Source organism: Pygocentrus nattereri, chromosome 26 (genome assembly GCF_015220715.1).
Source record: "Pygocentrus nattereri isolate fPygNat1 chromosome 26, fPygNat1.pri, whole genome shotgun sequence".
NCBI classification, from domain to species: domain Eukaryota; kingdom Metazoa; phylum Chordata; class Actinopteri; order Characiformes; family Serrasalmidae; genus Pygocentrus; species Pygocentrus nattereri.
In genome coordinates, this window is record NC_051236.1 from 28,811,518 (window position 1) to 28,832,490 (window position 20,973).

Here is a 20,973-nt window from a genome sequence, read left to right on the forward strand (position 1 = left end):
GATAAGTAGTTGCATCTGTTATTTTACTCGGCTTAATTGAAAAGATCTCATCAGGTTTCAGACTTATTCAATTGGACAGTCATATCAGGTCATTTAAATGTGTGTATTTAGCATGAAAGTTTTAATTAGTATTTCTTTTGACAGTGGTCATTAGTAGTATTCACATTTTGACACTTTTGTTTTATTTATTATCATTGTTTACTTTGCTGTTTTAATGCATGCCGTGTGTGGGATATGGGGAAAAACTCTGTAGATTCTGGGAGGCGGGATGTGTATAAGAGGCCTTAGTAGAATAAAGCAGTGTAGAGCTGTGGCCTGAATTGGTTTGGTATTCCTGCTATTCCTTTTCTCTAAAAGAATTCACAACACTTTTTTTTTTTTTTTTTTTGGAAAAGAGAAAACCTTAGAATGCCTAAGTTTCAAGCCCATCCCCAACTACCTTGTTCTCCTTTCCTATGTTACTGAATAAGACAGAAACATGAAAAACCCTGAGCAAGAATCAACAGTCAACATCGGAAATAAACTATTTAGACCCGTCTGTTCCGTCTGTAATTTTGGTAACCTTTGTTTCTCTGTTGGAGTCACGCACCTCACCAAGTTCTCTAATCTCTTCAGAGGAATTGTTGCTTCTGTGTATTCTGCCCAGCCTTCTAGCATAAGTAATTCTACTTCAACCAGTTTTCCAGTTAAGCCTCATCTTGGACCAAATTATGCTGTCATTGGGGATTTTCAGTTTATAAATGCTTTGTAGTCTGATGCTGAGCTTCAACAGTGTCTGGACATCCAGTTGATGGTTCCCCTGTGCATGTTGCTTGTTATTTATTTATTTATCCCATGTGTCATAAAATGCACCTAATTGACGATCATATAATCAGAGTTTTCAATGCATTCTTTTCCATGCAAAGGCTTTCAAGAGATTCATAAATCTTCTGCTGATAAAAGAAAAAATAGGAAGCCTTTGAAAAGCCTTAAGCTCTAAGCTTTTACAAGATTATCTTTTGTTTGATGGCGTGATAAATGTTTTTGTTTGTGTTTCAGTTTCCGAGTGCCCTCTAACGCCAGACACCCCCAGCAGCGAGGCTCGGGCATGCACCAACGGCAGCCGCCTGGCTGCACTGAAGAAACAGAATGACATCGAGCTCAAAGTCAAACAAGGAGCGGAGAACATGATACAGATGTACTCCAACGGCTCGTACAAGGTAGTCTGCTTCTGAATCCCTCTCAGTCTGTGTGTCAGAATGATGAAGTACACGTGTCTTAATGGTCTTGAGGACTGTGAGTGTAAAGTATCACTTAATTGCCATTTTAGGCCAAAACCCTGAAGCCACAGTACAAAGACATTGTTAAAAATAGTGAGACTAAATTTTTAAGAATGCTTCTTACTCCAGTGCTGTCTCAGAGATGATGCAGTCTTTGATCTCTCTGAGCGAGGTTGTGTTCCATCTTATGAAATGAAAACAGATGTGCGCAAAAACATCCAATAATGGTCTGTAAAATTACTTTAAAACATAAGATGAATGGAAACTGACCAGACCAGCTCATGGGCTACATGTGTACTTTGTGTAATGGTTATTACTTCATGGGAGCAGCTGACGTTAAAGATTTAGAGTAGAGCAGCGTCCAGCTCTTGTTTCAGGATTAGTGGGCTTTGCCACTGTACATATGTAGGTGAAAAGCCCAAATATATGTTCTTTGGACGAAAGGGAAACATTACATTTCATAAATAGTGCATTTCATTGAAGCAGTGTTAGACAGTCCTTTCTCTGGTGTACTGGGCCTTTCACATGCCAACCCAAGCAAGAACACACCCACCACCTGGTGCAGTGCGTGGGGCTTTGAATTTTTTTGTGAGATGGTCACTCTCTGCACGCGAATGTATGCCTGTGTTTCATTTTTACATCATCTTTTCTCTCCTCAAGTACCAGTTTTAACACCCTGTTTTCCAGAGGTTTATGTCTTGGTTGTTTCTCATTGGCTTTACTTTACTGTTCTTTGTGCTGTGCCTGTTTATTACTGTGTGGACATTAGTCTCACAGTTCTTATTTTCCATCTGTATTGTCTTTTTATCAGTGCATTCTCCTCAAAAAAGTCTGTTACCAATACAGACATGTGCATTGTCAAACCATGTTGTCTGTATAGAGCAGGGTTGCCCAAAGTATGGCCTGCCAGAAAGGTACCCTACACTCACCCCGGCACCCAGTGAGAGAACAAATGTTTCTACACTGTGTAATAGGGATGCATCATTGAAAGAGGAAGATGTTTGCTGTGAACACGTAATTTGCAACTGGACTAGGGATGTGTCTAGCATGATTTTTTTTATTTTTTTATTTTAAATTAATTTTTTTTTTTTTTTTTTTTTTTTTTTTTTTTTTGCCAATGCAGATTAAAATTTTTTTTGCAAAGCTTGCATCTGTAAAAAAAAATAATAAATGAATGAAAAATAACATGAGTCATGTACTTGCACTGTATTGGAATGCATCTGCTGCACCTGTGCAAAAAGGTCATAACACAATTATTATACCTTATTATGCTAAATAGCCAGTTGCTTCTTGCTTTCAATGTAGCTCTTTATTTGATTCATGTTATTTAGCTCCCGATTTTCATTTAATTTAATATAATTTAATATGCTGGTTTGCTCAGTTAAAGAGCAAATAATGTTTATGTGCAGTTTTGTCTGATTGCTGATCACTGCAGTACTGGAAATGTGCTACTGTGCTCATTTAGTCAATTTTAAGGGAGAAATATTAAATTAAACTAATTAAAATCAGCCTACAAAATCAACGGTGGTCAGTTTGGCTGTACAAATCTGAATCAGTCTATCCCCATTATGAGTAACTTTTCTATTTCATCTAAGTTTTTTTTTTTTTTTTTCTTCTTTTTTTCTAATCATTATTATTTTGGTTAAAAAATATAGTGCCATGTTGTAAAATACGTTTTTTTAAAACCTACCTCATTTCTTTATTTGTATATTGCCTTCTGATCCCCTAAGCCAAAAAGTTTGGGCACTCCAGTATAGAAACTGTTGTAAATGGGTTTTGCTGATCATAATATTGTCTGCTGAATGATGTGAAGGAATTCCCTTGTAGCTGCCCTTGTAAAGAAAAATGCCAAGTAAAGAAATATGATATTTCATATTCTAATGGCCTGTGACTGCCTCTGTCTGTGATCTGTTTACAAAACATTCTTCAAAGACTTGAAATAACTTTTTGCTTGTAGTGTTTAAGTCGTGGTCTGTGACATGCTGGAGCCTGCATGCAGGTTCCCAGCTGCTGTGAACTTCCCGTGGAAGTGGAAAACACTTCCTGCAGGAAAGGCCTCCGAGGTGACGTCTGCATTTAATGGCTGTCTAGAAGAAGTCCAGCCCTTCACAGGGCTCTGACATATTTACATGATCTGGATGTATATTGTGAGAAGTAAACAGTTAGCAGTGTGATCATTTACTGAGCAACAAAATAAGAACCAGTCAAATAGCTGACCCCAAAAGTAAACAACGTGTTGCAAAGAACGTAGCCTTGCTCTGGACAAGCAGTTTGAAGCACGATGAGTCTGTTGTTGTCTACAGGTGAATTGCTTGTGTTCCAGGTCTAGCATGTAAACGCACATTCAGAGACATTAAAGCCATCTATCTGAATGCTTTATTATGATGTACTTTCCTCTTGTTTTGCTGTGTGCAGGATCGCAAGCTGCTTGCCATGGCCCAGCAAATGCTCCAGGACAGCAAGACAAAAATAGAGTTCATCAGGATGCAGATCCTTAAAGCTAGCCAGACCAATGAGATGACCTATGACAATAATGATGGTAGGGACAGTCTAATGTGTACACTTGAGTTTGCTTTTTGCTTTTTGAGTTTGTTTTATTTAGATTCTGATATTTTGACAAATAATCTCATGTTTCACTTCTGTGGCATGCAATAAATGATGTGCATCAAAAGACTTAAATATGTAGTACCTTCACTGCAGAACGCCTTTACTTTCATTATAATGCATTCCAAAGAGTCTGCCCGAAATTTCAGAGATCCGTTAAGTGTTTGCTATTCGTTTCTCATGTGCATAGATGAGGTGTGTTTTAAAGAGACATCTTTTCACATTGCACACAGCTGTAGTTAATGTAATTACACTCTGGCCCTTCAGTGTCTACAAACAAGTCCATTATCAGTCCCCTGGACTTGCGGCTGGAGGAGCTGCGTCATCACTTCAGGATTGAATCTGCTGTGGCAGAGGGAGCCAAGAATGTGATGAAGCTGCTGGGTTCAGGGAAGGTGACTGAGAAGAAAGCCCATTCAGAGGTGCGTTCCGTTCACCAGCGGTTTTCCTTATGACAATCCAGCATGTGCCTTGCTTTATTTATGTGAGAAACCCAACAAAGCCTTCATGGAATTCTGCTAATTGAGGTATTTAAATCTAATTCAAGCACTTGGGACCAGGAACTGCCATCCAGGCTTGGAGTAATGAAAGAAAATGTTTAGTAACAGGGCAGCGTGAATTCTTACTGAGGGTCTAGCAATGCTAGCAGTAGTGTCACAGCTGTGTGTGGAATGTTTATCAGACTTTATATTCCATAGCATGTAATGTCTCATTCAGACTCCTGTGCTTTTACAGTGAAGCTTCATCTCCGATCTTTCAGCATAAGCAGAGTCATTATGGTTAACTTTGTTAACTTTATTAACTTTGACATTGTACATATACTTAAGCTTATAGATTGCTGAAAGCTAAAGATGGTTCATCAGGATGCCAGTCTCTAAATCTAGTCAGACCAACAATATGAGTTATGAGAGCAATGTGTTCATGTCTTTTTATCCTTGAATTTGCTCTGGGTTTCACAGTATTTATTTATGCCTAGACTTCCACTAATCTCCAAATGCAAAATAAACTAAACATCCATCAAATGATATCGCCTCTGCTAGGTTGAAAAAGTACATCATTGTTAGGCATCAGAGGTTTCATCCATACATTTGGTGCTCTGAAGTATCTGATGATGGTGTAATTCTTTGTGTCTAGGCCCAGGCACGCTTTAATGAATCTAGCCAGAAGCTGGACCTGCTGAGGTTCTCCCTGGAGCATAGGCTAAGCGAGCTGCCTAAGAACCATCCAAAGGCCAGTGTAATCTCAGAAGAGCTGGCCATGGTTGCTTCTCCTCCTCAAAGCCCACGGCAAAGCATCATCTCCTCACAAAACCAGTACAGCACTGTGGCCAAACCTGCTGCTCTCACCGGTAAACATTGCCTTTGACTCCTCCTCTTGACTCCTACTACTCTACAGCCAATCTGGTGGATGTTCTGTTAAGGCTGACAGATTTTACACAGAAAATATGACTTGAAAAGATGTTATTGATGTTTTCCATAATCTTTTACTATTTTAAACATTTTTGCATAGGTGAGTATGTGTGTTCATAAGCTACAAGGGAGTCTGTAGGTTTAATTGCTGTTATTACTATTATTAATATTTCAGGCAATTTTGTTTGCATCTGTTACACATTTGCTAGGTAAGAAGTTGTTTGTCCTCAAGCTACCAGAGAACTTTTAGTACCGTGGTACTGTAACTGTCAGGGTGGGGTGCTGAAGGTGAACACATATTTAGCTAATGTGTCAACCGCAGTCAGGTTTTCAGTTCTGCACGCACATGACTCTTAACCCTTTAAGAGGCCTGTTCCTTCTTTGTGATAGGGCATATCAAAAAAGCCAGCCCAGCTGAAATAAAATGCCCACTTGAAATATTATTTTAAAAAATAATGTTTTTTACTTGAATCTTTAATGCTTCCTTTCAGTGTTTAATATAATCAATTCATTGTAATTCTGAAATATATATATATATATATATATATATATATATATATATATATATATATATATATATATATATATATATATATAGTTTGCTTATATTTTTATGCTACATAGTTTTCTGATGGAGATTTTTCCGTGTGTGTGTGTATGGTGTGCAGGGACGTTAGAGGTGAGACTCATGGGCTGTCAGGATCTGCTGGAAAATGTTCCGGGCCGGTCTAAAGCAGCGTCTGTGTCCCTGCCTGGCTGGAGCCCCAGCGAAACACGCTCCTCCTTCATGAGCCGAACAAACAAGAACCGACCGGGCAGCAGCAAAAACCTCTCCAAAGCAGACGAGCTGTCCAGTTGAGTGCCTTTCATCGTTTCTCCATTTCAAACTAAGATGCTGAATTGTTGGTTTGAAATGTATGTGGGATAAATTACTGACATTCTTGGAGAACTTTGAATCATAGCCATTCATGACTGTTCAAACAAGGTCCTGAATTTAAAAGAAGGCATTTTGGAATCACATTTTCTTGTGATCATCTATATTTCTGCCTGTCTTAGTCATTAGGCTGTTGTAGCCAGAGCTTCAGATCTGACTGTGAAATATTGCTGCGCTGTTTATTAAAACGACAAATCACTATGCATTTGTTTGTCTTCATGGCTAGGACTGAAAAGTGTAGTGTTTGTGTTTTGCATCATCAGATGAGATCAGTGCTGTTTTGAAACTGGACAACACAGTTGTGGGACAAACTACCTGGAAGCCAGTTAGCAATCAGTCCTGGGACCAGAAGTTCACGCTGGAGCTTGATCGGGTAAATGGAGCAATGTTATTATGTCCCTCAAACACACTCACGCACACACATACACAGGCTTAAAACTCATAATCCCCTCAACACAAGTAAATGCCCACCTTCACGCTGACGCCCACATGCTCTCTGCCCTCCGTCACCCCCACCACCTCAAGAACTACCACAATTAAGTGTAAGAATGTTAATCCCAGACTTGGCCCAGTATTTATGAAAACCTGTTCTAGCCTCTGTCTTCTTCCTTAATCTCTTTTGTGCTCTATGATGTGGTTGTTCTTCCTTGATTGGTGGCGGTGTTTAGTCACACTTACATAAACCACCCTGAATGGAATTTCAGCAATTGTGAGGTGACTGACCCACTGTGTGTGTGTGTGTGTGTGTGTGTGTGTGTGTGTGTGTGTGTGTGTGTGTTTATTAATGACTGCTTGAAGAGAACAAGGCAGGCCAAGTTGATTGAGCGCACTCAAGCGGTTCTGGTACTAACATCATGCACATAATCAGAATTGGCCTCTATTGCTTTTATAGTGATTTTCAGGGGCATCTGTATATTTATTGATTTGTTTTTCTTACGTGAGTTTGTGTGTTTCATTAAATTATTGGTTGAAATGATGGTTATGTCACAGCAGGCAACGTGAGGCCAGTAATCTGTAGTTGAGCAATGAAAGGCTGAATGTAACAGCCAGACAGCACTAAAGCTGCTGTTAGTTCACTCTGCCTGTGAAAGTCAGGCTTATGGGTGGATTAGCAGATTTGTTGTTAGTAATAGCTGTGTTGGGCTGCTTTCCTGATCCTCAAGCATGTATTTTGTAGTTAACTACAGAGGCGAATATTTTTTTTTTCTTCCCTTCAGCTAGTCTGGCCTAACCTTGATTTCCTGTGGCTTTTACCTTTTCTTTTTTTTCCATATTTTTTTTCCTTCCTGTCAAAACTGTTACATTATTTACAGTCCGTTGCGTTCCATCTCAAAGTTTCCATCAGCTGCATTTATTTCTGCTGTGTTTTGATAGAAGTTTTTGTTCTCGTTTGTAGTCTCGTGAGTTGGAGATATCTGTGTACTGGAGGGACTGGCGCTCTTTGTGTGCTGTGAAGTTCCTGCGGCTGGAGGACTTCCTGGACAACCAGCGCCATGGCATGTGCCTCTATCTGGAGCCACAAGGAACGCTGTTTGCGGAGGTGCAGTCATGTTTGACTTCTTATACGTGCACATGTGCATCTACAGTAAGGGTGTGAGCTGACAATGAATGTTTGATTCAAAAGCAAGAATTGTTTCATAAATTTTTTCCAGTCAATGTACAATAATAATACTGCATGCTGCTCTTCATATAAGAAAAGGTGCCACAGCCCTCAGCAATTTGTTTCTCTAGTTTGAATTCAGTATAGCTTGTGCACCAATAATTTTTTTCCCAAATTAAGAGCTTTGTTTGGATTCCCTGCAAGTTCTGCCTCATTCTTTACTGTCTAATATGCAAATTATTCGTTCTAAGTGAAAAGATAGGAACTGTCAGGGTAGTTAAAGCAAGAGCATGCTGAGTTGAAGCAAAAAAGTGTCTGACTGGCACTTCTGAGTAGAAACTAGCTTTACTGCCTCGTATCTGTATCAACTCAATGTTGTTATTATTAGCCACCTACTGTACTGAGCATCCGCAAGTCTCCCACTTACCAAATTCTAAAATTAAAACAAAAAAAGATGCCCGTCATTTGGTTTACTTATGATCAGCAATGCATGAGCAGTGGTTTGTACATCTTTCTTTGTGTTAGATTGTGCTACCTGACCCACCCGTGCTGTGAGGCACATAAGAGAAGAGAATTTCACATGTATTTAAAAAGTCTTTGTTAATGCAACATGTTCCGTTCATTTCATAGCATTTATATTCGATTTTTGACTGCAAACAATTCCAGCTTTTTTTTTTTTCTTTCACGATCGATGCAATCGATTCTGGAGGAATATTATGATACATTAAGAAAGCAAATGAATTGTAACACCACTTATCGACAGACAAACTCCTTATATGTGGCACAGTTGGCATTATGTGGTCTTTTCTTTTTGTTATTATTTATTATTATTATTATTTCGTTATTTTTTTGTTTATTTATTCTTCATACAGGTTACGTTTTTCAACCCAGTTATCGAGAGGCGACCAAAACTACAAAGGCAGAAGAAAATCTTCTCAAAACAGCAAGGTAAGTTGAAAATATGTCCCTGTCAGAGAGCTTACTTTGGTCAAGGTATCCTGCCTTATTAAGGAGTCGTGCTTTGTCTTAGAGGCTCCATCACTTTGTTAATCCTTACAAATGAATTCACTGTAATGTGCTTTAAACAGATTAGTTTAAGCATCCAGCGGTTTGGTTGATGACCTAGACATTGTGTAGGAGGCCTGTTCTCCCTCTGCAAGGGGCAAACCTGTAAAGCTTTCAGAAGGGGCCAATTTTGGCCTGTTGATGTCAGGTCTGCAAGCAGGAGTGTCGTTTTTGTGAAATGATTTGTGATGATTTGCTTCTGTAAAGCTGCTTCTCTGTTCCCTCCAGGCAAAACATTTCTGCGCGCCCCTCAGATGAACATAAACATTGCCACGTGGGGTCGTTTGGTAAGGAGAGCCATCCCGTCCGTCAACAACTCCTTCAGTCCTCCCGTGGCAGAGTTGGGGTCAGCACTGAGCCCTGAACCAGGGCCACACCCAGACTCACCCTCTCTGTCCAGGTATATACACAGTGCTACACCCTGTCTAACTCGCCTGTCAAATCAGGTCTCAGTGGTAGTTCAATATGATACTTGATATCTTGATGAATGATTTGAATGTAGATTGCTACCATAAGTACATATCTACTCTACCCATCCATGCTTCTTGCGTTCTTTCGTAACTAATGTTACTGTAACATTTACAAACTTTACAAATCGCTGTCAAAAATGCCATTTAACCTAGTATGAAAATGAACGGCACAATTATGGTGCAGTTTTTGTCAGAACAATTACATTCACAATATGCTATTCATGTTAAATAAGTATTTGAAATACAAGGCCACATAATTAGGAACCAATTGCTGTTGCGCCCAAAATAAATACAAATATTTGAAATTAATAACACATTTTAAATGTGACCATTTGGGGGTGGGGGAGTTGTAAGTTATACACGGTTCCTGCAGACCCTCTAAAAGTCATATGAAGTCTTATAAATATATTTGAAGTCATAAAAGAGTCTGAAAGAGGTATTTAAATTTAGGAACGTCCAGGCATATTTTAATGGATGAATTGTCAGATAAAATAAGTTCAGTCCAGTTCCAGTCCATTGCATTGTTTTGGTTTTTTTTTTTGTGCTCCGTTTTTCTTGGTTGTAGCAGAGGTGTAATAAATGGACATTTAGGCAGTTTTTTAGAAGGTAACAAAGTAGTTTAAATTATTTGGCCCCTCAGGGACAAAGTTTATTCAATTCAAATATTTACAGTACAACACTACTATGAGGTCTTTAAAGATATTAAAAAGAATGTAATTCTAAAACTTGTGCAGCAACCCTGATTGTAATTTCTAATTAAGTTGAATGTGATCTTTGCCAATATAGCAACAGTTGCTGTGAAAGAACCTGTTTGTGGGTAAAGCATGGACATGTCAGTTCCCACAAAGTATTTGGTAACTAAACGTGCTGCATGCTGCCACCAGAACCCCAATGCCAGCCCTTGTTCATTTATACAAATGTTTTTTGCCACTCCCCACCTGAGATTACTTACTTGATAAAAGCCTATTGCAGGTTCACACACCAAGTTTCCTCTTGTGGTCTTCTTTGGGGATGATCTTTGTCTTAATGCGTAATCATCTACAGTATGAAACATCCAGTGGAAACTAGTACTAAAGTTAAGTCATATACAGTTTAAATGCCAGGTTTCAAGCCAGGTTGCAGTGAAGAAGAAATTGAGCCATCAAAACATGCATAGTAACACACACACACACACACACACACACACACACACACACACACACACACACAAAAAACATACATGCTCTGAAAAAACATACAAAAAAATGAAGCAGAACCAAACATGCTCCTATTCTAGAGAGTATAACCTACATTTGACTTGCTGAGTCACAGTAATTAAACTGTCTTGAACAAAATATCCAACTAAATATCTCAGTAATTAGTATTGATTTAAATATAGTAACCACTCACTCAGTGTTTAGAAGTGCTTGTGACTTGTAGATGCCTTACTTTATCTGTACATGAATGCTCTAATGAGACGTCCTTCAGTAAGGAGTCTGGTTTGACTAGAGAGTCCTGGCCCAGACGTGGCCGTAGTCCAGGGCTAAAACGGAAATTGGACCGTTGTCAACAGTGTTGTGATTTGACCCTTTCCTTTAGCGACCCGACTGTGACCAAATTAGACTTTGACAAAGGAGCCACTCCTCCCTCGAACCGCCATTCTAATGCTGTGGAACTAGAAGTGGAGCCACCATCGCAGAACAAAATCCCTGATGGAAATGAAGTGCAGGTACTAATTTAATTTAGGCATATAAATTAGTGCTGGGCGGTATAAAGGTGGCACAATGCAGTTTTTCAGTGTTAGCAGTACTGCTGGATGATAGATAACAGAAGCTTACTTAACTGCAGTGCATGTCATTTGCTTGGTGCTTAAGATTGTTTGTTTGTTTATTTTGAAACAACATTGAAAGGTCTTTAAAACTCCTTTCTGGAAATGTGGTCTGTGTCTGTGTAAGAAAGATCACCAAAACAGTCCAATCTAAATAAGATGCATCAGATCTATAAGATATACTTTTGCATAGTGTAGCAGCACTCTAGAATATTGTTCATTAACTTTATTACACACTTGGAAACTTAAATATCACCTGATACATTGATTGATTTTTAATTTTGAAAAAACTAATACTGAATATTTTCAGTATCACTCAGCACTAGATTATGCCATGTCATGCTACTACTCTACTAGTAGAGTACTTCTAAGTATTTGAACTGTGGTACATATTTACTTTAATTGTAATCATATGTATTAGTTGCTGTGTTTTGGGGGGTTAAGGGGTGTCAACTGAGCTGCATAGTCTTTAGGCCTGTTCTCAAGTGCTTCTTATCCTCAGGATGCATTAGCTACCTTTGACTTCCTGAATGACAGTCGGAACAGTACGGTGACCAAATCAGACTATGACAGTCTGGTAGAAGATGAGATTCAGCAGCCTGATCTGGAGCTCACCAATCTCCAGAAAACTGAAATAAGGTGTTGTACCCATCCTTTCCCTATACACATACTGAAGAGGTAGAGCGAAGAAGCCCTGAATGTTGTTTCAGCTATATGTTTTAATATTGGTGATTTTTTTTTTTTTCACCCACAATCACTGTTACTGCCAGTGCCTGAGAAATGATGTATATATGAAATAACACACATAACAAGATATAACTTTTTGAGTTTTAATCATGTCAGTTTGAAAAATTAGGCTTATTTAATATTGATCTATTTTTAGGGAAGAGCCTGAGGTCCAGTTCAGTCTCAAAGACTTCAAGTGTGTTGCAGTTCTAGGTCGTGGACACTTTGGAAAGGTATGCTCAATTAAGATGTGTTTACAGACTGGGAAAAGGATTGTACATTGTTTGACCGAGTGCGGTATGTCTGAACAGTTTTCAGAGGGAACAACTATTAATCTAGCTTTGTTTCTTCAGCCTTCATTGTCTATCACTGTGGGTTTTGATGTCATTTAGCTACAGTTTCATTGGCTAAGTCTAGTGTCCTCTATAATTCAACAGGTCTTACTAGCTGAATACAAGAGCACTGGAGAAATGTTTGCCATCAAAGCTTTGAAAAAAGGGGATATTGTTGCTCGGGATGAAGTCGACAGGTAAAACATTTTCACAGCTACTTGTGCCTAAGTGTCCTCCAGACAGATCTTGTACAGTCCCAAAAAAGTCCCTGCCAGCAAGTGCTCCTAAGGAAAAAACACTTCTTAGCAGAGCTGAGCCTTTTTTGGCCAGATGTCTTCCAGAACACACTTGACTGCATTGTCTTGGTGAGGGATAGGGGTAGGTAAACAAAGCAGCACTTAATATAATCTGTATATTTAAGGGCTGTCACCATTAATCGATGAACCTGATTTCTTGATTTTTAAAAAGCCATCGATTAATTCTTGATGAATTGGCAAGGATTATGATGTTTGCATGATAACAATGCATATTTTAAATTGATCTATCTTATGATGAGAAATGGAGCCTGACAGTCATAGTGTGCACACAGTGCAACAGGTATTTTTTGGTAGTATTTTTACATGAAATACTGGTCTGTTTTTTTTTTTTTAGCAAAGGCAGAAATGATTTATATTTTTGAATGAGTATTTAAATACTCTCCTTTAATCACCTTTAAAAACAACCTTTATTTTAGTCGTCTGTCAGACAGAACAGATACGCTTCCATTTCAATCAGCCTTTCAGATCACATTGGCTATGCTAGATTCTTGTCTTATATCCATCAGCCTTGAGCATAAACTCAACACTTTGTCAAATCTCAGTGCTTTGAAATATACACTCACCGGCCACTTTATTAGGTACAAGGTTGGACCCCCTTTTACCTTCAGAACTGCCTTAATTCTTCTAACCCTAACCTATTCAATTGCTTGTTAATACAAACAGCTAATCAGCCAATCACACGGCCACAACTCACTGCATTTAGGCATGTAGAGGTGGTCAAGACAACTTGCTGAAGTGCAGACTGAGCATCAGAACGGGGAAGAAAGGGGATTTAAGGGACTTTGAACGTGGCGTGGTTGTTGGTGCCAGACGGGCTGGTCTGAGTATTTCAGAAACTGCTGATCTGCTGGGATTTTCACACACAGCCATCTCTAGGGTTCACAGAGAACGGTCCGAAAAAGAGGAAATATCCAGTGAGCGGTCAGTTGTGTGGACGAAAATGCCTTGTTGATGTGAGAGGTCAGAGGAGAACGGGCAGACTGGTTCCAGATGATAGAAAGACAACAGAAACTCAAATAACCACTTGTTACAACCAAGGAACGCAGAACACCACCTCTGAACGCTCAACACGTCAAACCTTGGAGAAGATGGGCTACAGCAGCAGAAGACCACACCGGGTGCCACTCCTGTCAGCTAAGAACAGGAAACTGAGACTGCAATTTGCACAGGCTCACCGAAATTGGACAATAGAAGATTGGAAAAATGTTGCCTGGTCTGAAGAGTCTCGATTTCAGCTGCGACATTCAGATGGTCGGGTCAGAATTTGGCGTAAACGACATGAAAGCATGGATCCATCCTGCGTTGTATCAGCGGTTCAGGTTGGTGGTGGTGGTCTGATGGTGTGGGGGATATTTTCTTGGCACACTTTGGGCCCCTTAGTACCAATTGAGCATCGTTTAAATGCCGCAGCCTACCTGATTATTGTTGCTGACCATGTCCATCCCTTTATGACCACAGTGTACCCATCTTCTGATGGCTACTTCCAGCAGGATAATGCACCATGTCACAAAGCTCATATCATCTCAAACTGGTTTCTAGAACATGACAATGAGTTTACTATACTCCAATGGCCTCCACAGTCACCAGATCTCAATCCAGTAGAGCACCTTTGGGATGTGGTGGACCTGGAGATTTGCATTATAGATGTGCAGCTGACAAATCTGCAGCAACAATATGGACCAAAATCTCTGAGGAATGTTTCCAACACATTGTTGAAAGTATGCCACAAAGAATTAAGGCAGTTCTGAAGGTAAAAGGGGGTCCCAACCTTTTACTAGCAAGTACCTAATAAAGTGGCTGGTGAGTGTATATTTAAAATAATTTACTAAAATGTAATGATCTTGATTGGGTCATTGCTGAAGAGCAGCTCCTGTGCTGTACTAACAGCATATGGAGGACACTTTTCTGGTACAGTGGTAAATTTTGTGATTGTGATTTTGTTACAGTAATAGGATGTGGTCCTACACATGACTTCTTTCTGAGGCATTGCTGGTCTTTTTGCTCCTATAGACATGTGAAAAGTGGTTTCTTGTGCCGAAGTGAGGCGTGGTGATTTTATAATTAATTATGTTATAGTAGCATAGTAGTACCTAAACTAGCTAGAATTGATTCTTATCATTTATTATTATTATTATTATTTTGCGTATGCTAAAGCTGCACTGAGATTTTATTTGGTTAAAATTTAAAGACGTAGCATTACTGAGCCAGGATAAAAATACACACTGAATTATGGTGTTTGTATGCTTATATAAGTCACCCTGTAAAGCCTGAAAGAGTAAATAAAAAGAAATGGTCCAAAAACTTTACGTATTAATAGAGCAGAGACTAGTGACTGTTGTGCTGATTAGTTCTCTCTGTGTTAATGCGTGGCTGGTAGTTGCCTCACATGGTTTCTTTTACGTTGGACGGTCTGTTTGCTGCGTACCACTTTTTCACTCTAACAATGAGTCTCTGTGCGTTTCCTGCTGACATCCACAGTCTTATGTGTGAGAAGAGGATCTTTGAGACGGTGAACAGTGTTCGGCACCCGTTTCTGGTGAACCTTTTTGCCTGCTTCCAGACCAAGGAGCATGTGTGCTTTGTGATGGAGTATGCTGCTGGAGGTGATCTCATGATGCATATCCATGCCGATGTGTTCTCAGAGCCACGGGCCGTGTGAGTGACCGCATTTACTCTCAGACCTTTTTAGTTACCAAGTAATGAATAGTCTTTGCTAATGCGCACATTTCTTTTCCTTTTATCTCCCCACTGCAGCTTCTATGCTGCCTGTGTAGTCTTGGGCCTGCAGTTTCTGCATGAGCATAAAATAGTGTACAGGTAAGTTTCAGTTTTAGAAAACAAAACCTGCGACTTTTGTTTGCCCTCATACTGAGTTTCAAAAACCTCCCATGTTTAACCCTTGCAGGGACTTGAAGCTAGATAACCTGTTGCTGGATACTGAAGGATATGTAAAGATTGCTGACTTTGGTCTCTGTAAAGAAGGTAAGTGAGCTGCTCTTCTTTCCTTGTTCTGTGGTAAATTGGTACTTAGTACAAATGAATATGTCAGTGGTAATGGTATTGTGGTATTTTAGGATCTGTCTCTGTCAACCTGCCATTTATATCAGTCATTTGGCTCCTGGGCTACATGTCAAGATCTACCCAGACGTGTAGATTGTGTGGCAGTGACTTTTCACATGCCGAGAAGCGAATATCTTTTAAACGTTTTTTAATAAATTTTTTTGGTCCCATTTTATTGTTTTTGTCCTGTTTAGTACTTTGCTGTGCTTCTCTATGCCTCTGTGGTTCTATGCCATCATGACCCTCAGTTTTTGCCACTGAGAAAAACTGGGCGTTAAGGCCTAAGGCAGCTTGTAGTTGTTCTTGACTTCCTGATGGCCTCTCTGATTAGTCCCCTCCTTGCTTGGTGATTCAGTTTGGAAAAATGAATTGTTCTAGGCAGGTCATGGTGAGGGTGGTAGTGGTTTCCATTTATTTTTCAGTAATGCTTTCTGACATTTCCATTAATTTTTTAGCTTTTCAAAGAGTTCTACATCACCTAGATGTACAATCACCTGATTTACACAGCAGTGGGTACTATGACCCATTCATGCTCAGCTTAGCCTGAGTTTAGCCGGACACTAACTTAATTTAAATAATTGTAACTGCTTTATACTTTACTATATATTTTTATATGTTTCATATTACTAGCACAATCACCGCCACCTTACTATATTCTTAAGTACTTAAATCTGGTGTACATACTGTAAATTCTCTATATTGTCTTAAATTATTAGTAAAGTGTTTATTTTTACATAAATGGCTGCAACTGTTAACAACTGCAATTTCCCCCTGGGATCAATAAAGGAATTTGAATCTGAATATCATCTGAATGACTGACTGATTTAATACAGGTTATTCTTAAGCTTTTTTTTGTGGGGTAGTATTTTTATATTGTTCTTCTTATAATCCTTATTATGTTGGATGGTTAATTGTTGTGAGGTAGAAAATAAAAATTAAGATTTGAATAACAAAAGCTGACCATGGGTTAAAAATGGTTAGCTAGCTGGCTGTTTAGGGTCAGACCCAAATCACTGTGTCTGTTACTGTTTGCCTTTTAGGAATGGGTTTCAGAGATCGCACTAGTACCTTCTGTGGCACTCCAGAGTTTCTGGCCCCTGAAGTTCTGACAGAAACCTCATACACACGGGCGGTCGACTGGTGGGGTTTGGGCGTGCTCATCTTTGAGATGTTGGTTGGAGAGGTGAACTTTTAAGTTGAACATTGACCATGAAACTGTTTAGCAGAGCAAAGTCAAGCAGTTATGCTACTGATATAAACATATTAAAGCAGAATGACTTTCCTGACAACATGGTCATAAAACCTGCTCCTGTGTGCTTGTAGTCCCCATTTCCAGGTGATGATGAAGAGGAGGTATTCGATAGTATTGTGAATGATGAAGTTCGTTATCCAAGATTCCTCTCAACTGAGGCCATATCTATAATGAGACGGGTATGTTCCAAATTTCATAAATCCTGTTTACTGTTCTTAGAAAGGCAATGTGTGCATTTAACATGAGTTCATTCTGATTGTGTTCATTCTCTGCAGCTGTTGAGGAGAAATCCAGAGCGGCGCCTCGGTGCAGGGGAGCGAGACGCTGAAGAAGTGAAGAAGCATCCATTTTTCAGAGTATGCTCAAATTCATATTTGACCACTGAGGTGCAGAGATGTATATGAGATGTGAAAGAGGTCAAAACTCTGGTTATAATGTAATTTAAAAGGAAAATGTTAAAAATTCTTTCTTGATGGACATCAAAACAGAGTTTACTTACCAGGAATGTTAAAGGAGCAATCCAGACAAAATTAAAAAATTATGATTACTGCAGCTTTATAAATATGTCTGCTTGCCTCATGCAGCAGTGCCACAGTAGTCTCAAGAACCCAAATGTCCCAAACAGCATGCAGCAGAATCCGGCCCGTGAAATTCTTTACATTTTCTCTTAACATTTTCACAATTTCACAATGCCCTGCACTACAATCCCCAGCATGCACTGCGACATAGTGAATGCTCCCACCTCCTCTCCTCAAACAGAAATCTATGGGGCAGCGCTTACATTTCAATTATACTACACCAGTCAGATCACCGAACTCTAGCTACAGTTCCACCCATATAAACATGTAAACACTTTGCTCAGCAGCTCAGAAAGTCATCCCAAGAATGAATGAACTGATTGAATGAAGCAGCAAAGAAAACATGCCAGGTTACTAGATCAAGCACATATAGTTAGGTTTAAAAGATCTACCTCGTAGGGGACTGCAAGCAATATTTCAAGTTAAAATTTCTAGGTTAAGGACTAAGAAATCTCATTTAGGTTATATCTTGAAGGTGGGAGAAACTTGTGTTTGTTTTTTTTCCTCTTCCCCAAGCTGGGCAGTGCCAAAAGAAGCTAGCTACACAACTCTGTCAATAGACGTTACTGCTAGGACGCTGATATCATGTCAGGATTTATTAACTTCTACGTCAGTGGCTACTCTAGCAGTCTTTATTGTTGTGGTGGATTCACAGAGGTTGTGTGATGTATTTGTCAAATGCATGCTGGGGATTGTAATGAGAGAACACTGATGGATGAAAATACAAAATCCTGAATTCTTTCAAACTAATGAGGCTGAGAGATGCGATGCAATGCTGTGCTGCAAAATATTACACAACATGAGAACATTAAATGCTGGATTTAGGTACAGTGCCCTTTTATTGTTCCTTTCTACTCTCGACCAAACTACATCACTAGATTTCATAGAAAGAATAAAGACATCTACAAACCAATTGCAGCAATTTAAGCGATTGGGGGGGAAAGATGGAAAAAGAGCATAATTTGTCCTGACAAGTTTTTTTTTGATTATCTTTTTCAGAAGGCAAAAGGAAGCAGTGAACTGAAGTTGGCTACTTTAGTCTGCTTAGACAGCCAAACTCCTTGCTAATAGGCCAGATATAGTTCATATCGCCACTATTTTTTCCCCATCGTTTCATTGTGAATAGACCAATAGAAATGATCCACTGGTAATGGTTATACTGGTAATGGTGTATATTGTCTGATGTTTCCATTATTGTTTCGAATCTCTGTTTGTTTCCATAGATGTGCCTCTTATGACCTCCGTTATTCTCTTTCAGAACGTGGACTGGGGGGCGCTGCTGGCAAAGAAGATTCAGCCTCCATTCGTCCCAACCATCAAAGGCCGCGAGGATGTCAGTAACTTTGATGATGAGTTCACCTCAGAGGCGCCAATCCTGACCCCACCCCGTGAGCCCAGGGTTCTGACGGCCAGTGAACAAGAGTTTTTCACAGACTTTGACTACATAGCTGACTGGTGTTAGTCCTTCCACCACAGCCCTTGCCCATACATGTTCAATACTGTGAACCAAACTAAACAACCACAACACTCACTGCCAGTGCAAGCAACTTTCACCTTGAGGACTTACTACAAAACAAAATGTGCTTTTCCTCTCTCTGCTCTAACCTGTGCCATGGAAGGGACTGGCATTGTTGTTTCTTCTCAGCTAAAAATGATCATGTAAAACCAACTCTAATTCGGACAAAAATAGTCAGCGAAGCCCACTGTGGCTTGTTTTTTGTCGGAGCACTGGGAGCTTTGGTAAGTGGACTCTACTTTTACAAGCTCACCTCTTGAACAGGTTTGATGAAGTCTTCTCCCTTCGTTGTTGCTGGCTTCTCAGAGAAGAATGCGGTTTGTCTCCTTTTCCACTTGTTTTCAAGCCTAAAATGTGCTTATTATCAGAAACACACAAGAAGAACTAAATTATAGTTTCTTCAGACTATACAAGAGGTGGCTTTTGCTTGAAGCTCAGACAATCCCCCCACAAATTGTCCCACTTAAGAACACTATCTCTTGATCCGTGTATTTATTTAGTGTTTTCTCCCCATGATGCCTTAAGTTCTTAATAGATAACGGGCTTCCAGACAAGAACTGTCAGGTACTGAAAACCTACCAAAATAGCCTGCCAAACTGGCTTTCTCGTATCCTTTCATTGGATTTGAAGAGTCCTGGCCAAGAACGTACAGTCGGATGAACTTGAACTTTAGAGGCAGACAAAAGATGAAAGAAAATTGCTTTTAATTTTTCATCTTTGGTGGTTTTCAGACTTTTAATTTCTGCTTAAACATGTACTCCTATCATTGAAAACAAAATGTAAGTTATAGTTTTATACTATATTTTTAGGATATTAGCATCTTGGATCTGCTGTATGGTATGCATATGTTGTGTGATTTGTTTTTTTTTTTTTTTTTTTTTTTTTTTTAAATATATGAATTGTATGGTAATCATTAAGGAGAGGGCAGCTCAAACTTGAGAGCAATCATCAACTTCTCAAATGGAATGTAAAAATGTATATTCATAAAAACAAAAATGTATATTTTTTGGCACGTGGATATGCCAAAGCAGGCTGTATTTTTAATAGTCATTTTTTTAAAAGGTGTTCGTAGCGTGACTCTTCCAGAATCTTGTCGGTCTGAGACAGTTTCACACAGTTAAGCCATTTTGTGGGTCTGTGTGCCAACAGCAAGCAAAATTGGGAAGTTTGACATTTGGGAATTGGTGGCACAGTCTGCATTCCTAATGCTTTGACATGGATGTATCCCATGGAAAAATCCAGCTCTTCCCTGGACTCTCACCCACCCCAGCAGAAGGAGCTCTTATGGACTCTTGCCAACAACTTCACTCAGTGTATCACCAAACTTCTTTCAAATACACTCTGTACACACAGTGCGGTCTGGTCTGTCTCTCTTTTCCTCCTGTTGAGGGCTTCACAGGGGAATGTATGCACCAAATAAACCAATGCAGGCCGCTGCTTAGCCCGTGTTTCTTCAAACCACTGCGTTCGGTGCAGTTTGTAGGCTTAAATGAGAGTTTATTCCAGGCTGCGTTTGATTCATGAAGGCAGCTTGTTGCTTCAGGCTGACTGACTACAATCGCACTTGCCTGGCAACACCTGACTAACTAGTTTGGCAATGGTCAGTTTACAAAGAGTTTTTAAACACTAACGGATTGAAAACCAGTTTGAAGCTTTTATGGCTCGTCATGCTGCTGATCCCTTATGCTGTACTTCAAAGGGACAAATTCAAAACGGCACTTGGTTTTTGGACACAGGTTAAGGTAATTCAGGATATTCAGGATTATTCCCATCTGTAAGATCATAGTAAATGGCTTACAGTGGAATTTAGCCCATGGATGGGCTTCAGCTTGAAAAGGATCACGGAGTTGTTTCCTAGCTTTTTTTTTTGAAGAGGCTGTAAAATAGCTGGCTCAACTGGTTGGACTGGTCTTGTAACAGGGTGTTTTATGAAGTAGGAACAGAAATCAATCACAGCGTAGGTGACGAATGAGAATCGTCCTGTACTAGAGTCTGGCCTCACACCCCTTTTCCCTACGTTCTACGTGCAGGACGTGATCAGACA

The 20,973-nt window shown here is 39.6% G+C and overlaps 1 protein-coding gene across 2 annotated transcripts in view; it reads left to right on the top strand.

Moving 5' to 3' along the window:
• Positions 1-20,365, top strand: part of zgc:153916 (serine/threonine-protein kinase N2) — a 34,484-nt gene extending 14,119 nt beyond the window's left edge. For both annotated transcript variants that reach the window (XM_017685623.2, XM_017685622.2), the window contains exons 3-22: positions 1,039-1,199; positions 3,675-3,798; positions 4,131-4,285; positions 4,998-5,211; positions 5,941-6,126; positions 6,470-6,579; positions 7,603-7,746; positions 8,679-8,754; positions 9,100-9,271; positions 10,920-11,049; positions 11,651-11,787; positions 12,032-12,107; positions 12,312-12,403; positions 15,002-15,178; positions 15,278-15,340; positions 15,429-15,505; positions 16,624-16,766; positions 16,907-17,014; positions 17,111-17,191; positions 18,672-20,365. In XM_017685623.2, the coding sequence (XP_017541112.1) occupies positions 1,039-1,199; positions 3,675-3,798; positions 4,131-4,285; positions 4,998-5,211; positions 5,941-6,126; positions 6,470-6,579; positions 7,603-7,746; positions 8,679-8,754; positions 9,100-9,271; positions 10,920-11,049; positions 11,651-11,787; positions 12,032-12,107; positions 12,312-12,403; positions 15,002-15,178; positions 15,278-15,340; positions 15,429-15,505; positions 16,624-16,766; positions 16,907-17,014; positions 17,111-17,191; positions 18,672-18,875 (2,630 nt within the window). In that variant the 3' untranslated portion in view covers positions 18,876-20,365. The remainder of the gene's footprint in view (positions 1-1,038; positions 1,200-3,674; positions 3,799-4,130; positions 4,286-4,997; positions 5,212-5,940; positions 6,127-6,469; positions 6,580-7,602; positions 7,747-8,678; positions 8,755-9,099; positions 9,272-10,919; positions 11,050-11,650; positions 11,788-12,031; positions 12,108-12,311; positions 12,404-15,001; positions 15,179-15,277; positions 15,341-15,428; positions 15,506-16,623; positions 16,767-16,906; positions 17,015-17,110; positions 17,192-18,671) is intronic.
• Positions 20,366-20,973: the final 608 nt, after the last annotated feature.